The sequence below is a fragment of the Acipenser ruthenus genome, chromosome 2, assembly GCF_902713425.1.
Source record: "Acipenser ruthenus chromosome 2, fAciRut3.2 maternal haplotype, whole genome shotgun sequence".
Taxonomy (NCBI): Eukaryota; Metazoa; Chordata; class Actinopteri; order Acipenseriformes; family Acipenseridae; genus Acipenser; species Acipenser ruthenus.
In genome coordinates this window covers 12013174-12039265 of record NC_081190.1, presented here as the reverse complement: position 1 = coordinate 12039265, position 26092 = coordinate 12013174, and the positions used below count along the sequence as shown (strand labels likewise).

At 39.9% G+C, this 26092-nt stretch overlaps 2 protein-coding genes across 2 annotated transcripts in view; one reads left to right on the top strand and one right to left on the bottom strand.

Moving 5' to 3' along the window:
• Nucleotides 1-3212: 3212 nt before the first annotated feature.
• Nucleotides 3213-4256, bottom strand: LOC117403707 (heat shock protein beta-3-like). The gene has a single exon (XM_034925340.2). It carries the CDS (start codon nucleotides 3856-3858, stop codon nucleotides 3445-3447), a length of 414 nt encoding a protein of 137 aa, XP_034781231.2. The 5' UTR covers nucleotides 3859-4256; the 3' UTR covers nucleotides 3213-3444.
• A 13621-nt stretch (nucleotides 4257-17877) lies between these two features.
• LOC131697844 (ADP-ribosylation factor-like protein 15) overlaps nucleotides 17878-26092 on the top strand; it is a 109766-nt gene continuing 101551 nt past the window's right edge. The window contains exon 1 of the mRNA XM_058989467.1: nucleotides 17878-18032. Coding sequence (XP_058845450.1) covers nucleotides 17979-18032 — 54 coding nt within the window. The 5' untranslated portion in view covers nucleotides 17878-17978. The remainder of the gene's footprint in view (nucleotides 18033-26092) is intronic.

Sequence of the window (26092 nt, the reverse complement as noted above, 5' to 3'; positions counted from 1 at the left end):
TGCAATGCTGGGACATTTCTGTCTTCAATTCATTGAAGCTGTAGCAACTCTGAAGCCCTAAAAAGACTGACTTGGCTGGTGGCACTTCCAACATAAAATACAATAAAAAAAATAGTCATGGTCCATGAAGTTAAGCATAATATGAATGACTAAACACATAATCAGAATTATTAATCAAGTAATCCATGCGTTTACTTATTTTATTTTTGTATATAATAAATCACTGTGCTGTCAACGTGCTGAGCACCAGGGGCAGACACAGGGTTCACAGAAATGGTAGGCAATTGAATGTCTGAAGTAGGCAAATTATATGTGGGGGTCCGAGAGCAGCTTAGGCAAACAAAATGGTGTATTCTTTTGTATCTGGACACAAAAATAAGGCAGTGTTGATTTTGTACATGACCAGCCGCATATCTCTGTCTGTTCTTAGGAGAACATTCTCTTTCATTAATCTCTGCGTCATATTTCAGAAGAAGATCTCGCAGCTCCAAAGAGTTGTCTTTGTTAACAGACTCAGAGTCTCATCGTGGCCACGCAATGCAAATCTGTGCCTTGGAAGGTAAAGAATGAATGAGATTTCATGGCTCAGGTAACACCTGTTAGCATCCACAAAGGCTTTGTGACCTGAACCTAGCCGAGTTATGACACTTCCTGTTTCTTGACTAACTTCATTGGCTTCTGCAGCCAGAATCGAATTCATTCTGCTGCTTCTGCTGTGGGGTGTAAGCTTTCACATGCATTTGGTTTCTTATTGGCTACAGAAAGTTTTGTAGTGTGAGCTGCTTCTTATGCATTTTGTTTCATAAAATATAAAATTAAAATAAATAATAATAATAATAATAATAATAATAATAATAATAATAATAATAAAATTAGCTACACTTCTCTTTTGTTTATAGTGGCTCCAATTTGGCTATTTAAATGTTTTTAGAATTTTTTTTTTTTTTGGTTAATTTTACACATTTTTTTTTTTTTTTTTTTTACTGAAATGCTGTATATTTCTGTAACCTATTATTTACAGAACAACCTGAATAGTTGCTTTAACAAATGTAATTATTGTGAGAAAGCCCTCACATATGACCAGTTTTGAGGAATACATATTTTTTAAATTGAAAATAAAATTGAATAATGAGTTATAGGACAAGCCGGTAAAGAGGCCAGGTCACGTGACTAGGCTCCCCTTTGCAGACCCTTTCGTGATCGCGAGTGCCTAAATGTATTTACTTATTTTCCTTTCCGTTTAATTAATATGTCTACAACCAGGTCGATATTTTCTCGATGCCCAGCACTTTTTAAAAAAAAACAATATAACACTGCAAATTCTATTTATTTAACTGGGAGACACACTGCTCAGCAATACCGCTTTCTCAGTCCTCTCTACCACACTAACGTTGAGCACATAACATTTCTAAACACCTAAAACACAAAAAACTAAATGGCGATTGGTCATTTCAGAATCTAACGGGCACTCCTTGCTTGTTATTGGTTCTTTCTCCTGTCAGTCTATCGTGTTTTCTGATCTCCGACTCAAATCAGAAAAGGATGTAGCCCATAGATTGCACAGTTGGCTTTTACCGGGGCGGGAGTTCATGGAATGCACAGGGCGCGTTCACGGAGATCATTTTGCGCAGATTCTGTGCAGAATCTGACCAATTTAGCCAATGGGTTGGCTAAATTGGTCAGATTCTGCACAGAATCTGCGCAGAATTATCTCAGTGAACGCACCCCTTATCATTACCGTTGTATTATATGACTCAAGGAGGTGCAGATAATTAAAAAAAATAATAAATAATTCAGTGTCTGTGTGGCAAATGAATTCAACACAAGCGAGAGCAGCAGCTTAGCAGCGCGTTTGAACTGTTTTAGTTGTGTGCGCTCTGTTCAGAACATTTTTAATACGCCAGGAAATTGGTAGGCAACAGAAATAATTTGATAGGCTATACCTACTGTTGCCTACTGTTTTCTACGTGTAAAAAAAATGTGAAATAAAAAAAAAAGCCAGGACGATCTAACAATTTGACTGTTTCTGACATGGAATGGATTATAATACATTGTGTATACTGACACAGTGTTTCAGTGTGTTATAATACATGGTGTATACTGACACAGTGTTTCAGTGTGTTATAATACATGGTGTATACTGACACAGTGTTTCAGTGTGTTATAATACATGGTGTATACTGACACAAGGTTTAAAAAATAAGGCCCTGTGAAAATCGCGATTTCAGGGGCTGCGCGGAAATCGTGAAATTAGCCCAATACCGCGATTTGTACAGTATTCTTAAGAAATAAAATTTCATAATTATTTGTATTTCATACAAAAAAATATCACATTAACGAAATTGTACAGCTCTGCTATGTGCCTGTGTGTAATATTCGCCATGCACACAGTGCTGTGCAATGATTATGTCATGTGAATGTATGCAATTTAAGAGGGAAATTAAAATACTACACACCGTAAACAAGAAAATGGATGTCTCTAAAAAGGCTAAAAATGTGATTTCCTAGACTGGTTTTCTGCAGATCTTGGAACACTGGGAGATCACCATATTTAGAAGTGCTGGATTCTCTTTGGAGATAGTTCTAATTCAGCACAACAGATTGTATCAAGGCTGTGTTGAGCTTGGCACGCCACAGCACTGTGCATTCCAGCTCTATAGTTAGAACTGAAGTCACTCTGAACACATCATCAAGTGGGTGTTCATGCTAGTGTGCTGTTCCAGTTTCAAAGGTTATCAGTTCTGAACGATGCTGATGAGAAAAGCATTTTTCATCATGGGGGTTTTAAAGGAAGAATGTGGCACACCACCTGCGCTTTCTATTTCACAAGGCAAGCTAGGACCATACTCCCATCTCACAATGAAAATACGGATTTCAGATCATTTATATTCAGATAATAGCAATTACACCCTTAACACCCACCTGTCTGTATGAACTTGCCAGAGATGCCTCCCAAAGAAGGCTTTATAACCGTATTATGTTTCCTAGCCAGTGTTTGTTGACACTGCCATTACTGACACTGACAAAGGCATTAGCCTGAAAAACAAAATGTTGAGAATGCTTCAGGCCTCCAGCAAAGATCTGAAGAACATGCATTGTATATATTTACAGTTGCCTTTATAATCCCTTTGTCCTAATGGTCTTTTCTGTGTGTGTACCAGATCATTACAGGTGAAAAAAAAAATACAAAAAAATCAAAAGATACATTGAAGTTATTTAATTTCTATCCATTTTAACTGAAATATAAAGTTATGTCGTTGTTTAACACACTGAACAGTACAGGTAATTACAGCCTTCACCACTTTAACAAAACACTTCAAACGTTTCTGTCTGTATATGTTGAACAAGACCAACTTTTAACATGGAATCTCTCTCTCTTCTTGTGCTGATGGGCGAACTTCAAAGAAAGCCTCTTGAAACAGCGAATGAAACTCTTTCATCAGCTCAGTGTCTCGTCTCCACCAGCAGAATCCCGTCATGACACAGCACAGCGCTCAGGCCTCTCGCATGCAGCCCGTCTGGCAGCTTGTACTGGCGAGTGAAGCTCCTGGAGATGAAGCCGTGCTGGTCCATCCGGGGCCCATGCTTGCTTTTCACCAGGAGCCAGCCCTCGTACACCTGAATGAGGATCTCCTCAGGGCGGAATTGAGCCACGTCTAACAGCACCTGGAAAGCAGGCTCCCTGCCTGTCTCTCCAGTGGCAGCTCCCTCGCTCCCCAGTTTCAGCCCTGGGACGGAGGGCCCCGGCAGGGCGAATAAGGAGTGCTCCTCCTTGCATTCCTCCAGGTCCTTCTCTACAAACCAGGCCTGGTAGCGGACTGGGCATTTCAGCCAGTGCCTGACGGTGACTCCTTCCATTCTCCTCCTGAGTGTCTGTTTGGAGACAGACCCCAGTCCCAGCCGCAGAGCTCTATACTCTATAAAAAGACAGGCTTCCGCTGTTTTATCAGTGAAGGGCTGGATCGGCTGGCCTTTTTTTAGATTTGGCAACAATACTGTCTGATGACGAGTCTGTGTTTCTTCCTGGGATTCCCTTGGTCTTTCTATACGCTGTCCTGTTGAGTGCTGGCTCTGCTCCTTGGTTTACAAACTGTGTTGCTCTATTACACTTTGCTTATACCCACAAGACACAAGACTTTCTGGCAGCTGCGCCCATGGATTTTATTGGAGAAGCTTAGTTAGACGTGCTTCAGTCTACAGTCGAATCACGCTCTTCAGTTCCAGAAGGAAGCTGCCTTGTGGAAGATGTTTACAATTCTTTATGTCAGCTCCTCTCTTTCATCATATTTTGCTTAATGTTACATGCATGCTTACAGTTCTGGTAACATTCAATTGGCATTAAGTGTACAATACTCTACTCACTACACTATAGTGCTGTATAGCTGTGCAGTTACAGTGAGGATATTAAGTGTACAGTACTCTACTCACTACACTATAGTGCTGTATAGCTGTGCAGTTACAGTGAGGATCCTGTTTACCTACACCCACCTATTATACAGCGGCTACATGATTTAAGATGGATTTGCCTTCAGTAAAGAATAGGAACTTAGTAATACATATAAAATACCAATATTTCTTTTCACTGTAGTGAAATACTGAACAGCGACTCTGCAGCCTATGTTTATATTTATTCATGCACAATTGCTATGTTTTACATAAGATTTAGAAATCAGCAGTACAACAGTTATCCGATCCGTTATTCTGCAGATACTCTATTATCTGTAAGTCGTTGCTGACCTCTAGTGATTAAAACTGGAAATGCATGTGATGTAGTCGTGTCTCGTTGTCTAATGTGAAGGTGCAAACTTCTTCTTTTGAAACTATATATATATATATATATATATATATATATATATATATATATATATATATATATACAGTACTGTGTTTTAGGCAGGTGTGAAAAAATGCTGTAAAGTAAGAATGCTTTCAAAAATAGACATGTTAATAGTTTATATTTATCAATTAACAAAATGCAAAGTGAGTGAACAGAAGAAAAATCTACATCAAATCAATATTTGGTGTGACCACCCTTTGCCTTCAAAACAGCATCAATTCTTCTAGGTACACTTGCACACAGTTTTTGAAGGAACTTGGCAGGTAGGTTGGCCCAAACATCTTGGAGAACTAACCACAGTTCTTCTGTGGATTTAGGCAGCCTCAGTTGCTTCTCTCTCTTCATGTAATCCCAGACAGACTCGATGATGTTGAGATCAAGGCTCTGTGGGGGCCATACCAACACTTCCAGGACTCCTTGTTCTTCTTTACGCTGAAGATAGTTCTTAATGACTTTCGCTGTATGTTTGGGGTCGTTGTCATGCTGCAGAATAAATTTGGGGCCAATCAGATGCCTCCCTGATGGTATTGCATGATGGATAAGTATCTGCCTGTACTTCTCAGCATTGAGGAGACCATTAATTCTGACTAAATCCCCAACTCCATTTGCAGAAATGCAGCCCCAAACTTGCAAGGAACCTCCACCATGCTTCACTGTTGCCTGCAGACACTCATTCGTGTACCGCTCTCCAGCCCTTCAGCGAACAAACTGACTATATGCCTACAAAATCCCTGACTTTGTGCAAGTGTACCTAGAAGAATTGACGCTGTTTTGAAGGCAAAGGGTGGTCACGCCAAATATGGATTTGATTTAGATTTTTCTTCTGTTCACTCACTTTGCATTTAGTTAATTGATAAATATAATCTATTAACATGTCTATTTTTGAAAGCATTCTTACTTTACAGCATTTTTTCACACCTGCCTAAAACTTTTGCACAGTACTGTATATATATATATATATATATATATATATATATATATATATATATATATATATATATATATATATATATATAAAGAATGAGCAGCATCAGGAGCAGCGGTGAGTCTCCAGTACTGCAATATCTGAACTGTTTTAAGTTCGCCTGTGCAGGGTGAGTCTCTAGTACTGCAGTATCTGAACTGTTTTAAGTTCACCTGTGCAGGATCAGTCTCCAGTACTGCAGTATCTGAACTGTTTTAAGTTCACCTGTGTGCTGCACTCCCTCCCGTAGTGTCAGGTCTCTTTGTCACTAACATGGGGATTTTGTATTTTTAAAAAAAGAAAAGATAATGAAATACACCGCCTACCTGAGTGGCTAGCCCATCTTTGATGTCTGTGGAAGCCAGTTCCATAACCCAAGGATCGGTGCGGTCTGTCTGTGAAGTCAGTTTCCTGAATACAGCTGGGATTTCTGAAGGGTGCAGGGGTGCTCTCTATTGCTGTAAATTGGTTAGTGTCTTTCAGTACACCGCTTCTTAACAGCGCGAAACCTGAAGCAATGGAAAGCACCATGCAGTATCACATGTCACCACCAGGAGTCTCCGCTGAGTTCCTTGAAGTCATTTTCTTGCTTAGAATCACACAATGCCCTTCCACTACCCACATGATTTGTTGCACAAGTCGCAAGTGGCTGGCGGGTTCAGCTTTTTAAATGTGTTCATCTTGTCTGCCCAGCTATCCTAGTGTTTATATAGGTGTGTTAAAGACGGCGAGAACAGCACTGGAACGTCAATGAAGAGGAGGTGCAGGATTTGTGGGAGGAGCCAGTCGTCCCAGTCAGAATTCCACAGACCAGCTGAAAGCAAGTTCCTATCCAGGCAGAGGCAGTTTTAGAGAAAAATGATGATAACCCAATTGGAGCATCAGAACCCAGAAGTACTCAGAACACTGGCATAGCCAGGACATTTTTGCAACTGGAGCAAAAATACAGATATCTTTCCATTTTTTGACAGTGCCAAGCATTCCTGTTCAATCTGATTCAGTTACAGCACCTATAATTTTAGGGTTGAGACATCATTCATTTTTTTTTATAAATAAAACAAAATATACGAACATGATTTTGATATTTTATTTAACACCATGTAATCAATGAAAATGCGAAATTATATCGCAGAAGGCTACCGAAAGCCATAATATAATTTCATGTTAGATTTAAAAATGTCACATTTTTCAATTTGTGTCCGTTTTTTGTTAACTATATGGAAAAATACCAAGCAGTATGCAATTCAATAAGCTAACGTAACATTATTCAGCAGGTTTCATTCGACTTTATGAAGCAAAATATATGTAAATTCTATAGAGTGATGCAAAACATTTGGCCATAACGTTCATAAAACTTAACCAAAATCCACGTCCCTATAGCTTATTCAATAGCTTTCATATCTTACGTGAATAGATTCATATTCGTTAACCAAGGTGTATTCTTTTTTTTTTTTTTTTTTTTTTTGCATCCAGATTGGAAACTATAATCATTAGTTTAAATAAAGCTTAACAGTTATTTATTAGAGCGTGGAAATGTCGAATCATGCTAATACCTTACAAGTTACAAGAACAACGTTTCACGAATTGGATGGGTGCAAAACGCCCATGTTAAAAACATCGATAATGCATACGATTTCCAAAGGAATTAAATATATTTTTAAACTACTGGCACCTGTGCGTATACAAGGCACTACTGATGTTTTTTTTTTTTTTTAATACGCCGGAAACTGCATTAATCGTATTTTCAGCATAGTTAAACTGTGCATCTTGCCCAATCCTAACCTGTAAGCTATTAACTATTTTGAAAGCACATAATAAACAATACATTCAGTTGTACACAGTTGCAGACAAAACTAACCACTGGGTAACAAGTAGCTAGCATTGCATTTGGAAAAAGAAGATCACGGTATCAAACATCCAGTAAACCGCACTGCTGGCAAAGCAACACGGATAACGGGACCTGTGAATCCTTCCTTGCAATGTGCAGTAGTTCTGAGTTATCTCAAAATAAGTTAAATGCTCTCGAATGAGGCGATATTTTGTCACTGCATCATGTTCTAAAAATTCTAAGCATGCACACTTAACGTCATCCATACTGTGTAAAGATTTTTTTTAAACTTTGTGAAGCCGACGGTTAACATATATCCAGCCAATCAGAATACTAAATAGGCTTGGCTGGCGAAACTGTATTTTGTGGGTCATGGCTTGTTGTGACTCATGGCTTGTTGTGGCTTGTTGTGGCTCATGGCTTGTTGTGGCTCATGACTTGTTGTGGCTCATGGCTTGTGACTCATGGCTTGTTGTGACTCATGGCTTGTTGTGACTCATGGCATGTTGTGGCTCATGGCTTGTTGTGGTTTGTTGTGGCTCATGGCTTGTTGTGGCTCATGGCTTGTTGTGACTCATGGCTTGTTGTTACTCATGGCATGTTGTGACTCATGGCTTGTTGTGGCTTGACTCATGGCTTGGGCTCATGGCTTGTTGTGGCTCATGGCTTGTTGTGACTCATGGCTTGTTGTGACTCATGGCTTGGGCTCATGGCTTGTTGTGGCTCATGGCTTGTTGTGACTCATGGCTTGTTGTGACTCATGGCTTGTTGTGGCTCATGGCTTGTTGTGACTCATGGCTTGTTGTGGCTTGACTCATGGCTTGGGCTCATGGCTTGTTGTGGCTCATGGCTTGTTGTGACTCATGGCATGTTGTGACTCATGGCTTGTTGTGACTCATGGCTTGTTGTGGCTCATGGCTTGTTGTGGCTCATGGCTTGTTGTGGCTCATGGCTTGTTGTGACTCATGGCTTGTTGTGGCTCATGGCTTGTTGTGACTCATGGCTTGTTGTGGCTCATGGCTTGTTGTGACTCATGGCTTGGGCTCATGGCTTGTTGTGACTCATAGCTTGTTGTGGCTCATGGCTTGTTGTGACTCATGGCTTGGGCTCATGGCTTGTTGTGACTCATGGCTTGTTGTTGCTCATGGCTTGTTGTGGCTCATGGCTTGTTGTGACTCATGGCTTGTTGTGGCTCATGGCTTGTTGTGACTCATGGCTTGTTGTGGCTCATGGCTTGTTGTGGCTCATGGCTTGTTGTGACTCATGGCTTGTTGTGGCTCATGGCTTGTTGTGACTCATGGCTTGTTGTGGCTCATGGCTTGTTGTGACTCATGGCTTGTTGTGGCTCATGGCTTGTTGTGGCTCATGGCTTGTTGTGGCTCATGGCTTGTTGTGACTCATGGCTTGTTGTGGCTCATGGCTTGTTGTGACTCATGGCTTGTTGTGACTCATGGCTTGTTGTGGCTCATGGCTTGTTGTGACTCATGGCTTGTTGTGACTCATGGCTTGTTGGGGCTCATGGCTTGTTGGGGCTCATGGCTTGTTGGACATATCTTAGTATTGGAGTGTGTGGCTGTGCACTCCCATGACTCCAGAAACAAGGAGGTCATACAGACAATGCAAGGAAAAAGTTGCACATGTCCTCTTCACAGCTGCTGATCTTTAGGAATAAACAGGATCTGCACTGTGAACATGTCTTTCATCAAGTCTCGGGACAGCAGATCTGAGACAAGTGAAGGACAGAAGATACAAACTTTCAGCTGCCACTACATGTCACAAATTCAATAAAGTCTGTCAAGAGACTCCTGCAGCTGTAAGGTTTATAAAATCCAGCTGGGGATGAAACGCCCGGTCACAGGGATATAATGAAGGGGTCCTACCTACATTTATACTGTATGTCACACACATGAAGGGGAGTGTACATCCTTTCATAGACATGTCACACACATGAAGGGGTGTGTATGTCCTTTCATAGACATGTCACACACATGAAGGGGTGTGTATGTCCTTTCATAGACATGTCACACACATGAAGGGGTGTGTACATCCTTTCATAGACATTTCACACACAAAGGGTCTTGTACATCCTTTCATAGACATGTCACACACATGAAGGGGTGTGTACGTCCTTTCATAGACATGTCACACACATGAAGGCGTGTGTACGTCCTTTCATAGACATGTCACACACATGAAGGGGTGTGTACGTCCTTTCATAGACATGTCACACACATGAAGGGGAGTGTACATCCTTTCATAGACATGTCACACACATGAAGGGATGTGTACATCCTTTCATAGACATGTCACACACATGAAGGGGAGTGTACATCCTTTCATAGACATGTCACACACATGGAGGGGTGTGTACGTCCTTTCATAGATATGTCACACACATGAAGGGGTGTGTACATCCTTTCATAGACATGTCACACACATGAAGGGGAGTGTACATCCTTTCATAGACATGTCACACACATGGAGGGGTGTGTACGTCCTTTCATAGACATGTCACACACATGGAGGGGTGTGTACGTCCTTTCATAGACATGTCACACACAAAGGGGCTTGTACATCCTTTCATAGACATGTCACACACATGAAGAGGTGTGTACATCCTTTCATAGACATGTCACACACATGAAGGGGAGTGTACATCCTTTCATAGACATGTCACACACATGAAGGGGCTTGTACATCCTTTCATAGACATGTCACACACATGAAGGGGCTTGTACATCCTTTCATAGACATGTCACACACATGAAGGGGCTTGTACATCCTTTCATAGACATGTCACACACATGAATGGGCTTGTACATCCTTTCATAGACATGTCACACTGTCTTGAAAATTGCTTTCACTTTGCAATGCCCTTTCCTACTCCAGTAGATGCTACTTTGTATTAATGTTTGTATATGTTGTGGTAGTTATAGCGATGGCTCTAGTTTTGAATCCCCAGTCTTGACAGGGGATGGGTGTTACTCACATGCGAGTTTCAGATGCAAACAAGCTTCTTTACCATTGGGGTTCATACACCTCACTGGACACAAGTATAAACATGCAGGTTTCTCATTGTCTTGTAATCCATGCACTGGAAGTTCCCAAGTTACTTTAACTGCTGTTTGCCACAGTCCGTTGACCATTACATTAAGAGCCCTGAAATGCCTCCTTGAATACTGTGGTCTTAAAAGTCCAGTAAATTTTGGTGGAAAATTTGGAAAAACTACATTGCTGCTTGATCTTGGGATTATCTGCAAACTACTGTACATTAAGGATATAAACAATTCATGAGCATCTCACTTCAAACTGCACCCTGTTCCTTTTTACTTCAATACACTCACACTACTGTACATTACAGTGACTGCTCTAGACTAGTACAGCGTGATTGCTCTAGACTAGTACAGCGTGACTGCTCTAGACTAGTACAGAGTGACTGCTCTAGACTAGTACAGAGTGACTGCTCTAGACTAGTACAGCGTGACTGCTCTAGACTAGTACAGCGTGACTGCTCTAGACTAGTACAGCATGACTGCTCTAGACTAGTACAGCGTGACTGCTTTAGACCAGTACAGCGTGACTGCTCTAGACTAGTACAGAGTGACTTCTCTAGACTAGTACAGCGTGACTGCTCTAGACTAGTACAGAGTGACTGCTCTAGACTAGTACAGCGTGACTGCTCTAGACTAGTACAGCATGACTGCTCTAGACTAGTACAGCGTGACTGCTCTAGACTAGTACAGAGTGACTTCTCTAGACTAGTACAGCGTGACTGCTCTAGACTAGTACAGCGTGACTGCTTTAGACCAGTACAGCGTGACTGCTCTAGACTAGTACAGAGTGACTTCTCTAGACTAGTACAGCGTGACTGCTCTAGACTAGTACAGAGTGACTGCTCTAGACTAGTACAGCGTGACTGCTCTAGACTAGTACAGCATGACTGCTCTAGACTAGTACAGCGTGACTGCTCTAGACTAGTACAGCGTGACTGCTCTAGACTAGTACAGTGTGACTGCTTTAGACTAGTACAGAGTGACTGCTCTAGACTAGTACAGCGTGACTGCTCTAGACTAGTACAGCGTGACTGCTCTAGACTAGTACAGCATGACTGCTCTAGACTAGTACAGAGTGACTGCTCTAGACTATAGCTCGACAAATAGACAAATAGCTCGATTTTTGTTTAATCTATCCACAAAATCTTTGACCAGAACTCATATCCATCATTCAAATGCTGTTTTTCAAACTAAGTGATTTTCCTTGTGACGTTTTCTTAAGAGTGGCTTTTTCATTGGCCTGTGACCATTGAGACTTTCACCATGCAATACTTGACCTATGGTTGAAATGGAAACCCCAGTCCCACTTGGAGCCAATTGACTTTGAATATCTTTGGCAGTCAATCTTGGATTGTTATTAACCTTCCTCACAATTCTTCTAGTTGTTCTTGGTGAAAGAACCTTCTTTCTATCAGACTGAGGGAGCATTGTGACAGTACCATGAGTCTTGTACTTCTTGATAATAGAAACAATAGTTGAAATTGTGATACTGAAATGTTTGGAAATCTTCCTGTATCTTTCTCTAGCTTTATGACAAGATAGATAGATAGATAGATAGATAGATAGATAGATAGATAGATAGATAGATAGATAGATAGATAGAGGTTTATCAGAGATCCTGGGAAAACTGTGGTTGTCCTCGTTTTCAACCTTCATTTCTCGGTTCCCGGTGAAACAGTATAGTTAAATCGTCCCGGTTTTGATCTTTGTGAAGTACAAAACTGTACCAGTGTGCTCAGCAAGTTAACAGCAAAGCCAATAATGCTGTTACTTGGGCACCATTCAAAGCTAAAATAAACAATCTTGTGGATTATTTGTGTAATAATTCTGATTATGTGTATGTCAGCTTTAAATAGTAATAGCGGGTCTATTTTTAGAATCTGTCTTTTTGTACATTTAACATGCGTTGATTAGATGATAATGTAATGAAAACATTGAGTTGTTATTATCTGCAATAAACACACCCCATGTTTAATGACTGTTATTAGATAGGCTACTGTTATTTGAATGGCTTCAGAGTTGCTACTGCGTCAGTGGATTGAAGAAGAAAAGAAAAACGCCCCAGTTCCCCTGCATCATTAAAACAATAACAGCCTACCACGTGATATTAGAAACAGTTATTTGGTGTAGTGGATGGTGTATAATTAATTTGCTTTTCTCTTTGCTAGAGCTTTCCAAAAGCCAATGTAGAGCCACATTGTATTTCTATTATTCGGTATTACAAAGATTCATATCACAATTATCATGTAATACTAATAGAGCTACCATTCTGTCCATGTATCGGTATTGCAAGACTCTCATAAGCTGAGCTCAGCCCTGTCTATCTGGTATGGTGTACTGAGTGTTATAGGCGTTATAATAATAATAATAATAATAATAATAATAATAATAATAATAATAATAATAATAATAATAATAATAATAATAATAATAATAATGATAAACAATTTAATTTAATTAAGTGTTCATTAAGAAACAAGTTCATTTAACTTCCTAAATTTAAGATTAATAGCTACATGCAAAAATGGGGCAACATGTATATTTCAACCTGAAAGAACCCCATTTTCAATAAATGAGGTCAGACAACCTTTCATTGTTTTTGTGGTGTTAATTATTAGACAGCCACTTGGGTTCATATGTATATTTGTGTATAATACATGACCAATACCAGTCCCGTTGCAAGGTACAGTGTCTGCACTCACTGTAAACATGACTATTTACGCACTTTCCACATTCTAGCTTGCGAAAGACCCGAATCACGTGGTCATGGGTGCACGCTGCGTAACTTCACAGCTGTTGGATGCGTATCCTTTGCTAAATGAAAATAGCAGCACGTGTCCAATCACATGACTTGCCCACCCATACGCAAAGAGGACTGGTTACATTTCCTGTAACACTGTATTTGTACTGAAAGCACGGAAATGTTGTCATCGTAACGAAGTGGTTTAAAGCGGGTCTTCACATAACTCCGAAGATCAAACTCGCTCGACCGTTGGTGCATCTGGAACCCAGCAAAGCCGCCACAGCACCCGAATTATTACATCACAAGGAATTGCCTTTTTATTTTCTGCTGTGCAAAGGCGGGGAATACAAAGCACGGTGCCATCAATAAAGTACTTTGAATGCATCCAGTATATACCAAAGACATCAGGTATATACCAAAGACACAACCAAGAAAGTATAGAGACTTTACTTTTTGAAGATAACGGCAACTAACCCAGTACATGGATTATCTGGTATGTCATTTCCATTTAAATACCTGTGTGGATTATTATTATTTTTCAAACTTGGTTTACCTGCAAGTGTTTAGTGTATCGAGGAGAAATAATGCAATGTGTTACTTCTACTTTAACAGTGGTTAATCAGGAATTAATGAATGAGCTCATATACTGTAACTAGCAGTGTATAATGGATTCTTATCAGACTGACAGATCCATTAGCGCTGAATTATAGGAATGCTAAGTATGCTTCTGGTTCAGTAATTGTGCTGCCATTAGATCTGAGCAGAGATATGACTAGTGATTGGTTTGGACATGCAGGACCTTGCGTTCAGCTTGGCTGATCACAGTATGAGTTGCAACACTGGACATACAAACACTGCCCTTGGAGTTGCCCACTTTGTTGTGTGTGTGTGTGTGTAAGCACTGCGCCAGATAAGACAACAGGGCAGCAAGCTTGAGCACATTTGACTTCAATTACGACCATCATTCATGCTGACAATTGTTTTGTAGAGTTGTCTGGTGTTTAAACTGAAGAGTTGTAATGAAGAAACCGACAGCTGTGACATTGCAAGCCTCTCAGAGTGCAGCACAGCCCATTTGAAAATAGTTACACATTGTCTTTGATTTTAATAAGTCATTATAAAGTGTGTACATTTTCTGAAACTGTTCCACCTGCAGATTTTGCAGTATAGTGTTTTTCAAGATATAGTTTAGTATAGTACAGTGTTGCAGGTGCATATCAGAGATATATTGAATACGTACATTTCACTTTTGAATTCTACATTGTTTGCACTGTATTATTATTTTTTCACTGCAGAAAGACTCTTTACCAGTAATTATTATTTGTGAGGAAAGCCAGCTGGGCATTTTCTCCACTGTCTACAAAGTTCTAAAAGCCATAGGGATGTTCTCCCCAGGCAGTGAGGACTGTGCACACACGATAAAGAAGGTGCAAGTTATGTAAAGCTATATTTCATAAGGAATTCAAGACATGAGTTATTACAACAAATAACAATGACAAGTCTGATTGTCTAGAGCTTCAGTGGGTGTGGCTCATCTAGTTAGTGGTTATTCCATTGCAACTCAACCAGTGCCGTTGCCCGTCTGTCTCAGATTTTCCGCGAAAAATTCACATGGGGGTTTTCAGACATGCCGAGTTCAGAAATGATAGCCATTATTTTTGTAAAAATTTCCCCTTTGACCTGTGACCTAGCAAAGGTCAACCTAAAGTGAGAAAGGGACCTTGTCCAGAAGAATCACCCAGGGTGCAATTTAGATGCTACCATCATGTGTAGCACCTCGTTCTACTTGTATTGAATAGGGCTTTTCAGAAAAAAAAATACTAGACGCACCCTACTCACTTCTGGCAAATTGCAAGACGAGGGGTAACTAACACGTTTTATTCGAACTTCAGCCTAAACCTTTACCCTGTAGGGGATGTGGGTCCTAAAAAGTATTGCTGTAAGACCCTTAGGAACCAGTCTTTCAAATTCTGTGAAAAACTTTTGGTTTCAAGTCCCACCACTGGTCATTAAACCCCCTTGAAATTTGAATTTTTTCTATTTGTACCAAGTTTAGGCCATAATAACTTGCGTGGGGGGGACTCCAAAAAATCACCCAAAGATATGTTTGGATAGATGTTAATGAGATCTACAAGCATCAAGCAAAATATAAAAAATAATGGCTATCATTTCTGAACTCAGCGTGTCAGAAAACCCCCAGGTGAATTTGTCAAGGAAAATCTGAGACGGAGGGGCAACGAAATGCCCCTTTTCTGGTTGAGTTGACGTGGAATGACCCTCATTGAAACCAGCAGGTATCAAACAGAACATGTCTGGCGTAAGTATGAATTAATTAGCTAGTTGTAGTGTTGTTGAAAAGTGCTACTGTATCACTGGATCTGTTTTCCCCACAGAGTTCATTTGAAACCTCCTGCTGTGCTGCACAGCTGTGTGATAGGGTTATGTGTTAACATTGGCTAGTTGAAGATTTATTCTGGCTGACTGTGATGCAGCAAGGTACACGTCTTTGTTTGATAGGGAAGCAATACAGTATGTGAACACACGGCCACCACCTACATTATGTATTGAAACCACTCTTATTTTAAAGCAGAGCAGGTTCACCTGTTAAGCTATGAGGATGTCAGGCTTTATCCAAACTATAGTGCAAAAAACCACACATTATTACAGTACCACTGTTCATTACATTCACTGCACAAGTCATGGACATATGTGCTGTTTCGTGTGGAAATGCAGGTACTCCTTTGGTTTCATGCAGTGTATTGGTCCATGCACCAACTGTATGAGTAAAGTGCATCACACAGACAGGCATATACTTTAAATGTATGCAGGACTTGGTCAAGATGTTTTTCTTTCCATTACTATAAAACAGCATGTAAGTGATGAAAGTGAAATTGTCTTCAAAGAGATCAAGAGTAAAAGATGAAAAGGGCTTGTAACCAGGAGGTCCCCGGTTCACATCCCGGCACGCTCACTGACTTGCTGTGTGACCCTGAGCAAGTCACTTAACCTCCTTGTGCTCCGTCTTTTGGCTGAGACATTGTTGTAAGTGACTCTGCAGCTGATGCATAGTTCACACACCCTGTAAGTTGCCTTGTATAAAGGCGTCTGCTAAATAAACTAATAATAAAAACCTTGTAGGTACTTTTTTTAATAGACTGTCACTTTTACTTCTTTCATTGTGTACTGTAGTAGGGTCTAGTCAAGTCCATGTGTTTATATACAGTTACCTAATGATAAAACACACGTCCAATACAACAATTTAGAAATATCTAAACTGCCAGTTTAAAAGTATCAGTTTACTATATGGGAGCAAACTTTTGGTTGCAACTTTCTTAAAGGAGGTATAAAGTTTACTAATGTTTGCTTGCAGTTATGTTTGAAAGAAACTTGCGATCTTTGACGCACAGCAAGAGCTTCTGAGGTTGTCCAGGTTTGTTGAAAAGCACTGAAACGTTCTTCTGATTTGGGCAGCTCGCCGTGGGCATCCGAAGCCTGTAGAGCCAGGCAGTGGAAACGAGGCAGCACACAAGAAGTCTAGAACAACATCTCTCAAATGCGGCCACCAGCGGGATTTTGTGCGGCCCTAGCAGCCCCCCAGCAACTCCTCTCTTAATGAATCTTTATCCAGCTTTCATTTAGCACAGTTCATGCTGTTTGCATTCCGATTCCTCATACTGCTTCTGTTTCTGTAGATGCTATTGGCCGGCATCAACGTCAGTCAAACTGCGTGTTGATTGGCGGAGCTTTCATTCTGATCAGATTTCATTTTGGCATGCGTCACAAATCTCTGCCCATTAGAGAGGGGCTGCTGTATTTAAGAGAGACACGCTGGCTTTATTACAGAAATAAATGAAAACATTTAGAAGTGCATATGTCTATTTTCTTTATTTGTTATATGATATACTTGGTATTTTTAGGAAAAATTAGCAATGTGTCCACCAGTAAGTGTTTGAGAACCACTGGTCTAGTAAATATCTAGTAAATGCTTTATAGTTCTTGACACCTGTTTATACGTGTGGTAGCACAGCGCTTTATACTCAAGGCAGAGTTATGCATTTCTGTGCTTGTTTTTATACCTGGTAAAGTTGTATTGTTGTCTTAACAAAATGAATGACCCTGAACTTGTTGCTAAATAGAGCACATACTGTCATATAGTTTTATCAGATTGGTAGGGCCTATATTGTGTAAGTACATTTGCAGGGCTTTATGGTGAATATAAACCTGTACATGTAAAATGCGCTCTGCAGTTTTATCCATGTACAGTAGCATTTTATATTGTCTAATCCAATTGCTATTGTTATTTTAGAAAGTGAATATGTCCCTGAGCTTTTAATCTACAAGGTGGGTATCGCCGTGTTAATGTGAACTTTGCGCTGGGTCATTATCTCCTTTCAAACAGATTATTTTCTTCTCTGCTGAGAGCGTGTCGGTGTGCTGGGGCATGCATTGAGTCTAATGAGATCGCCTGCTTGCCTCAGCTTCTTCCTCCCCGGCTCATTCACATACACTCAATCTCTTGTTTGTTGCTGGGGGTTACACTGTTGCCGTGGACGATGTCTGATTGTGTTTTGCTCTCATTTGCTCTCTGCAGGATTGGCATTTATACGGTAATGTAAGATCTTGAACAAATAACATGTTATTTATAATATACATTGTGAGCTGTTGCTTGTAAGGACTTTATTAACATGTTATTTATCATATTTGTTATTTATGCTGTGTAAGGATTGTATTAACATTTTGTGCATTTTCAATATTGCAAGTGAGATCTTTTGTCAGACAGAAGCTGGCTTCCTGCTCCCATAGCAACTGTTGACATGTGATTAAGGTGGAGCAGCACTGTTCCACATTGCACCAAAGACACAAATAAAGCTGTTTGCTGTAGCTTTGTAAGGGAAGCGCAGCTAGTTGTAAGTGGATCTGTGGGGTATTTTTAATATCCTTGTTGCTAGCAATGTGAAATAGGTTTGCTTTTCTTCTGCTGTTGGCTTGAAGAATGTCACGTGTCTAGCACAGCATGCGTCCATGTTTACAATCATTTCAATGTTTATGTAACTACATTTTTTATTTTGTCTTCGTTTTTTTTAAACAAAAGCTTTGAATTTAAGGTTTTACTTTGTAGTTAATTAGAGTTTTGTTTATTTACCAGTTCAGCACCACCTTAAAAGAAACAAGTGTGTTGCAGCTTTGAATCTTGCATAACGCTGATAAGTTTATTATTAAGCCTGCTTTGAAAGATAGGTATTGAAGAAATCCACTTGGAAGCCAAGGCTTGTCATTCGTTTTCAAAAATCTAGATTTTAAAAGTTTGGTTTGGATGGAAATCATTCACTAAAAAATAACATTTTTTGTCCCAGTACTCTCTGGTAGTTGTATCCGAGTCTGTGTGAATGGGGTCCCATACAATGTGCCAGAAGCGATAGACCTCTAGTTAATATTGTGTGAGGATGCCTTAAATGAAAACCAAGAGTCTCCAGGGGTGGGTTGCACCAGCCGAACGCAAGTCCAAGTCTTAAAAGTCACTCTTAAACCCTGTTTGAATTCTGCCTGTTGCACCAACCGACATTTTAGCCTGCTTAAGTACGTCCGAAGTTAATATTCTAACTCTGTCTTAAGCATGTTCACGTGAACAAGATTTGCATGTAAATGTAACAACTCTAATCAGTCATACAGTGCTTGTAATAGCAATATGCTATTGGAGCTCTGACCTCCTCAGGACAAGCTGCTGGTGTTGCCAGCCAGTAGGAAGTGGAGTGCAAACCCCTTTCTGTTTTTTCAGATTTGCCTTCATATCAGTGGAAGAGATGGCTCTTAGTTGTGCGAGGTATGTTTTAAAATCACACACACCTGTAGAATATTTAATTTTTCTAACCAGGAAAAAATGGATTGTTAAATTTGAATGTCACTCAACAAAAACAGAATGATTGTTTTTTCCATAATCTAATCTTAATGATTCTTTTTTTTATATATATATATAACCGCTGCCGAACATGTTTCATATTTTCTTACAGTGATGAGGAGAAAGTAATAGTTAAATAAGTGATAGTGCATTGGAATCTAACAGTAGAATGTGAGCAGGAGTTTGTTCTTTTAACTGGAATCTAACAGTAGAATGTGAGCAGGAGTTTGTTCTTTTAATTGGAATCTAACAGTAGAATGTGAGCAGGAGTTTGTTCTTTTAATTGGAATCTAACAGTAGAATGTGAGCAGGAGTTTGTTCTTTTAACTGGAATCTAACAGTAGAATGTGAGCAGGAGTCGATTCTTTTAATTGGAATCTAACAGTAGAATGTGAGCAGGAGTTGGTTCTTTTAATTGGAGTTGGATGTAACCTCTTGTTTGTCTTGCTTATTGGCTACTTTCATTTCTGTCAACATAGATTTGTAGATGTAGATGCAGCCAAATTGGGTGCTGGGAGTCTTTTCAAAGTATTCTGGGTAGCTGGGCTGTTTTCTGTAACTTGGCAACTTGTCATTTATCCCTGAGGCGTTTTTACTTTGTAATATCTGGATTTTTTTATTTCAAACCACAAAAGCCATGCTGTGAAAAGCCAAGTGCACTCAAGCTATGGCAGGGCTGCCAGAGAATGGGATTGTTGTACTGGGTGCAGAAAGCTAGGATGCCAGTTCATTCATGTAGGAGCTGTAATAAACTAACAATACAACGCAGTGCAGGCTGGTTTAAGTCTCCTCTCGGGAGGTGTCATGACACCCCTGCCCCAGGAAGGCTGATGAAAGCAGGAACAGGAAAAATCCATGACCTCACTGTGTTCTATTCCCAGAAATCATAGATTTCCTGCAGCCGCACCAATCATTTTCCATGAGATATGCCCGAGTACAAAAGCAGTCCACCACGAACACTACAGAGCCCTACATCCCAAACTGTGGGTCTGGATAAAGTATAATGTCACAGAGCTGACACATTCATTCTGACCCTCATGGTGAAGTATAATGTCACAGAGCTGACACATTCATTCTGACCCTCATGGTGAAGTGTAATGTCACAGAGCTGACACATTCATTCTGACCCTCATGGTAAAGTGTAATGTCACAGAGCTGACACATTCGTTCTGACCCTCATGGTGAAGTGTAATGTCACAGAGCTGACACATTCATTCTGACCCTCATGGTAAAGTGTAATGTCACAGAGCTGACACATTCATTGCAGTGCTTCATTCTAAAGGATCTCCACATTGTCTACAGTAAGTGGGGGTGGGGGGCACAGTTAAATCAGTGATTTGAATTATACAGTGAGCTGCAGTGTAAGCCAGCGTGAGCCTCTTTTTAAAGGTTTCTTCCTGGTCAGCAATGCCCTCGTTAGGGTAGCATGCTGACATGCAAGCCAGCTCATGCAGTACAGTCGTTGATGAAATGCACAGCGTTTGGGGAAATGAATAACGGTGTGTACATTTGTGTGCTGCACACATAGTTATAAATGCAGTTAGTGCTCATCCAATACATCGTTGGTCTTGCTGCAGTGTCTTTCTGGAAACAGTGACCATGTTAATAACTCTTCCAGTAGCGGATTGGTCTCGCTGTTATGTCTTGTATTGGCTGCAGCACTCGACTCAACCTGCAGAGTTACAATCACTTTGTTTACTGCAGTTAGTCTTGTCTCTTTGGGAATGTTCAAATGTAAATAGTAATGGTTGACCATGATCATGGTACCTTTAGCCATGGTTTGCCACCATGGTCAGCAGCTGTATTTACACAACCATTGTCAACCATTTCCAATCACGTTGAATGGCAGAATATTTCTAATGTTTTGTAAAGGTGTAAACTACCTGCAGTAAACTGAATGGCACTGTTTCAACGATGGGCAAGGCTTGAATAAAATCAATACTGGCATATTACATTTATTTAAAAAAACCCAAAAAAAACCACTGCCTTTCAATTTGGATGTTAAACATTACTTCCCATTCACTATTATACTAAGCAGTACACAATACACGTTTTATTCAGCTTAGATACATACAGTCCGGAAACATTGCTCCTGGAGCCGAATTGGGTGACTGCATGCTAGCTGTGGGACCCTGAACTTGTATAGAGCTAAACAGGATACAGATCTAAACAATCACTTGGTGTGTGGGACCCTGAACTTGTATAGAGCTAAACAGGATACAGATCTAAACAATCACTTGATGTAACCCAGCAGCAACAGGGAGGCATTTTCAAAACTGTTTGGGAAACAATGCCAGTTTCCTTTTCAAAACAGTTTCTCTTTTTGTTCCTGGGAAAGTTTTATAAGACATCCAATCAATCTCCTACTTGCTCGCTGTTAAACGGTGGCACCCACTGCGTTATATACACTGATTGCAGAGCGCTTTGTGTGGTTGCTGTCTCCTTCTGTTCCCTGGATATCTGTTCAGGATCAAGCCACTGTAATGTGGCAAAATGGAAAGAAAAAGGCTTGTGGCAACAAACACAACATTTGGTGTCTGTCTGTCTGTCTGTTTGTCTGTACAACCAGGGGGGTGGGGAGGTGGACTGTGTGTTCTTCAGTGAAGGGTTACTGACCGGGGAGGTGGACTGTGTGTTCTTCAGTGAAGGGTTACTGACCGGGGGAGTGGACTGTGTGATCTTCAGTGAAGGGTTACTGACTGGGGGAGTGGACTGTGTATTCTTCAGTGAAGGGTTACTGACCGGGGGAGTGGACTGTGTATTCTTCAGTGAAGGGTTACCGACCGGGTGTGTGTTCTTCAGTGAAGGGTTACTGACTGGGGGAGTGGACTGGGTAAGAATACACAGTCCACTCCCCCAGTCAGTAACCCTTCACTCCCCCAGTGAAGGGTTACTTCTGGTTTCAACTCTGCCTTCTGAATTATAGTAATTAATCAGCTCTCAGCCTTGTCGGTACAGTTTGTTAACTGTGTTTAAAGGAACACATGCTCATGTGTCTGAAATAAATACAGAAATTGTCTCTTTGCTGATCAGGAAAACTTGTTCTTTTTTTAGGGTGGGGTGAACATAAGTGTACATGTATTAGTTTACATGTGTACACAGATGATAATGAATGTAGTATTTAGTGAAAACAAGGAGCTATAACCTCAAAAACAATGATGTTCCTAATATGTGTTAGATTGTGAAATTGTGTTTTCAGGTGGGGGAAAAAAAGCATTACCTTTCAATTGGATAATGGATATTAAACATTACTTCACATTTGGTATTTACTAAGCATTTCACAGTGCACTTTGTAAGGTAGGGAAACATTCAATTGTAAGGATTGCTAATCGATACCTGCAGCTAGTGGAACAGAGATTTCTCCACACAGACAGTTACTCCTGTCCTGCACAGTGTTTGATGCCTGTAGATGGGTCTCTAGCTCGTGGAAGAGAGATTTCTGCACTCTGGGGAGAGTTCTGTTTTGTTTTGTATCAGGGGAGGCAGACTCGTCCTGCCTGCCAGCTTGCCCCTTGCATTCCATCAATCACAAAACATCTGTTTCCTGTTTTCACCATTATGGCTGGCTGGCAGGTTTTTTTCCCCCACATGGCCTTCACCTATGTTTGCTTCTGGTGTTCAGGTTGAGGACCTTTGTTTCCATTCTCTACCCATTTCTCATCCCTTCTCTACCCATTTCTCATCCCTTCAATATCCATTTCTCATCCCTTCAATATCCATTTCTCATCCCTGTTGCAAAAAGTTTTGTGGTCTGACAAAACTAAAATGAAACTTTTTGGCCTAAATGCAAAGCGTTATGTTTGGCGCAAACTCAACACAGCGCATCACCCAAAGAACACCATCCCTACTGTGAAGCATGGTGGTGGCAGCATCATGTTATGGGGATGTTTCTCATCGGCAGGGACTGGGGCACTTGTCAGGATAGAAGGGAAAATGAATGGAGCAAAGTACAGAGAAGTCCTTGAGGAAAACCTGCTGCCCTCTGCAAGAAAGCTGAAACTGGGACGGAAGTTCATTTTTCAGCATGACAACGACCCAAAGCACACAGCCAAAGCTACACTGGAGTGGCTAAGGAACAAAAAGGTAAATGTCCTTGAGTGGCCCAGTCAGAGCCCCGACCTAAATCCAATCGGAAATTTGTGGCATGACTTGAAGATTGCTGTCCATCAACGCTCACCAAGGAACTTGACAAAGTTGGTAGAGATAATCATCGTTAAAATTTGCACGATAATTAATGTCAACATCGGGGTTCGATTTTAAAAAAACTGAGAAAGGGATATCTACCCCAAATTGCTGAGTTGCACAAGATGGAAATTGTACAACTGGTAAAGATGTCTGACAGTGTATCTGTAGTTACTGACGAGTCTACAAATGTTTTGCACATTTTGTTTGTTCTCCAAGGACTAATGAATACCTTTGAAATGAAAGTAATATTAGCTGATACAGTTAATCTGCACTCTGTGAATTACTCATCGGTGGCACAGGGCGTTGTGTAATGTTTAAACGCATTTTAAGTTAATTTTAATAATGTGACTGGATTTGTCTCCAATAATGCCAGTTACATGATCAAGACATACAATGACATTCTTTGAGGTTTACTACCAAATTCAGTACATTTGACTTGTAATGCCCACATAATAGCCCTTGCCAGCAATATCTGGGCAAATGATTTTCCGGAAGCAGACAAGCTGGTTGCAACCGTTAAATAAATAGTTTAAAGATTGCCCAAGAAGAAAACTACATTTTAAAGACCACCTGACAGAAGCAATCCAACAAGAAGGCTGTACTTTACCCTGAGCCATGCATAACATGATGGGGCACTTGGTATTCTGCTGCTGAATATCATTCCAAATACATCCCTTTTTACACAGGCTTTGTGGAAAAAGAAATGCACATTTCACCAAACACTGTAGTGTTAATGGACCGCTAGAAACTGCTTAAAGATGTGCAAAGTTTAAAATCTCAACTCTCCCTAATTGCGACGCATGCCAAGAGACTGGTGGATCTGATTCAGTGGTTTGAAAGCCGTGAAGTGAGAGTCCATCAGACATTTAATTAAGGTGCAGAATTAATAAATACATACCGAGCAATGGCACAAGAGGTACACAGCACAGACGCCGCTGTGTAAAAAACTTCCATGATGTTTCTGAAAAATTGATTAATTACTACAACCCGGATCAATGCAAAAAGAAACCACATTTTTTTCAACCAGCTCATAACTTTCTGATGGCAGTGAGGATATTTGACCCACAACAAGTGTGTAGTTTGGATCTGGAAGCCCTCCCATTATATTCTGTTCCAGGATTTGATGACTGTAAATCAGAAATGGACAAATACCTACCATATGCAAAAGAAAACAGCAGTAGAATGACTTTGAATGAATTTTGGATTAAAGCTGAAGAATTATTTCCCAATTTAACATGAAAGGCTATAACATATTTGTCAGTTGTTACCAATTCTGTAGATGCTGAAAGAAGTGTTTCTTCTTGACCAAGTTTTTACAGAACAGCGTCAATCTATGAAAGAAGGCAGGATTAACCAACTGACGATGCTTAAGTTTAATAGCAACATTTAATGCGCGGGACATTTTTCTTTCATGAAACTGTAAGTGACACTTAATGTGCTGCTTGCGAACAACCTTGTATTATTATTATTATTATTATTATTATTATTATTATTATTATTATTATTATTATTATGTTATATTTGTAATATATGTTACAGCATTGATGTTATGATTTCAGTATTTTATATAAATTGTTCCAGGAATCAGTGCTGTTTTTTTTAATATTTTGTTGACAAATTATGTGTTTCTACTAGTAAACTTCAAACATTTAAATTATTTATTTACACATTCTAAGAAATAATATTGAATAAGACGTATTAGTAATAAAGGGATGCATGACTAAATAAATGTCCATAGTTGCTGCTGCCGCCTAATCAGCGCACCAATGCGCGTTAATAGAATGACTAATTGAGATGATTAAAGGAATCAGGAGATTATTAATAAATAAGTGGTTTAATTAAGCAGACTACATGACCACCTTGCGGTGGGAGGAATGAAGTGCAGCCTAAGAAAGCAGGTCGCGTAAAACGCAGGGCCCTAGTTATAATATATATATATATATATATATATATATATATATATATATATATATATTAGTTAGCAAAATGTATACACAGTAAAATAAACGTTTTATATATATAACATAAATATTCCCTTTTTTTATGTAACGTATGTACAAAATTACGCACACAATATATAAAAGGAATACATTTTTTTTGTAAAATAAGGTTAAACACTATGTATATAGTTTAGATGGTTGATTGTTTCCTGCGGTATTAAAAGGGACATTCAGATGTGGGTGCAAGATAAACAATTTAGTGATGTTAAGACAAATAGATCACATGAGATCAATAACTTCATTAATTGTAACACTGCTTATGTAGTCTGTCGTTTGGAATGCCCATGTGGGTGTTTTTATTGAGGGAGAACTAAAAGAAAGAGTAGCGGAACATAAATATGCAATTAGAACTGCTAATTTAGAATATCCCATGACTAAACACTCTACAGCTGCTCATGGAAGTAACTCTGAGAACCCTGAAGTGTTAGGGCAGGCATGGTACTGCAAGTGCTCTTTCATTTGACATACATGCCTGTGCCCTGGAGCTGAAGTGGTTAAGAAAAACCTTGACAAAATAAGTTGCTGATTTGTCCTCTTCCACCATCTAGTGTTGTTTTGCTGAATTGCAAGTGTGCACATAATCAAC

What these genes read in the sequence shown, in the direction of transcription:
- LOC117403707 (XM_034925340.2), bottom strand. Translation starts at nt 3,858, where the DNA reads ATGGAAGGAGTCACCGTCAGGCACTGGCTGAAATGCCCAGTCCGCTAC.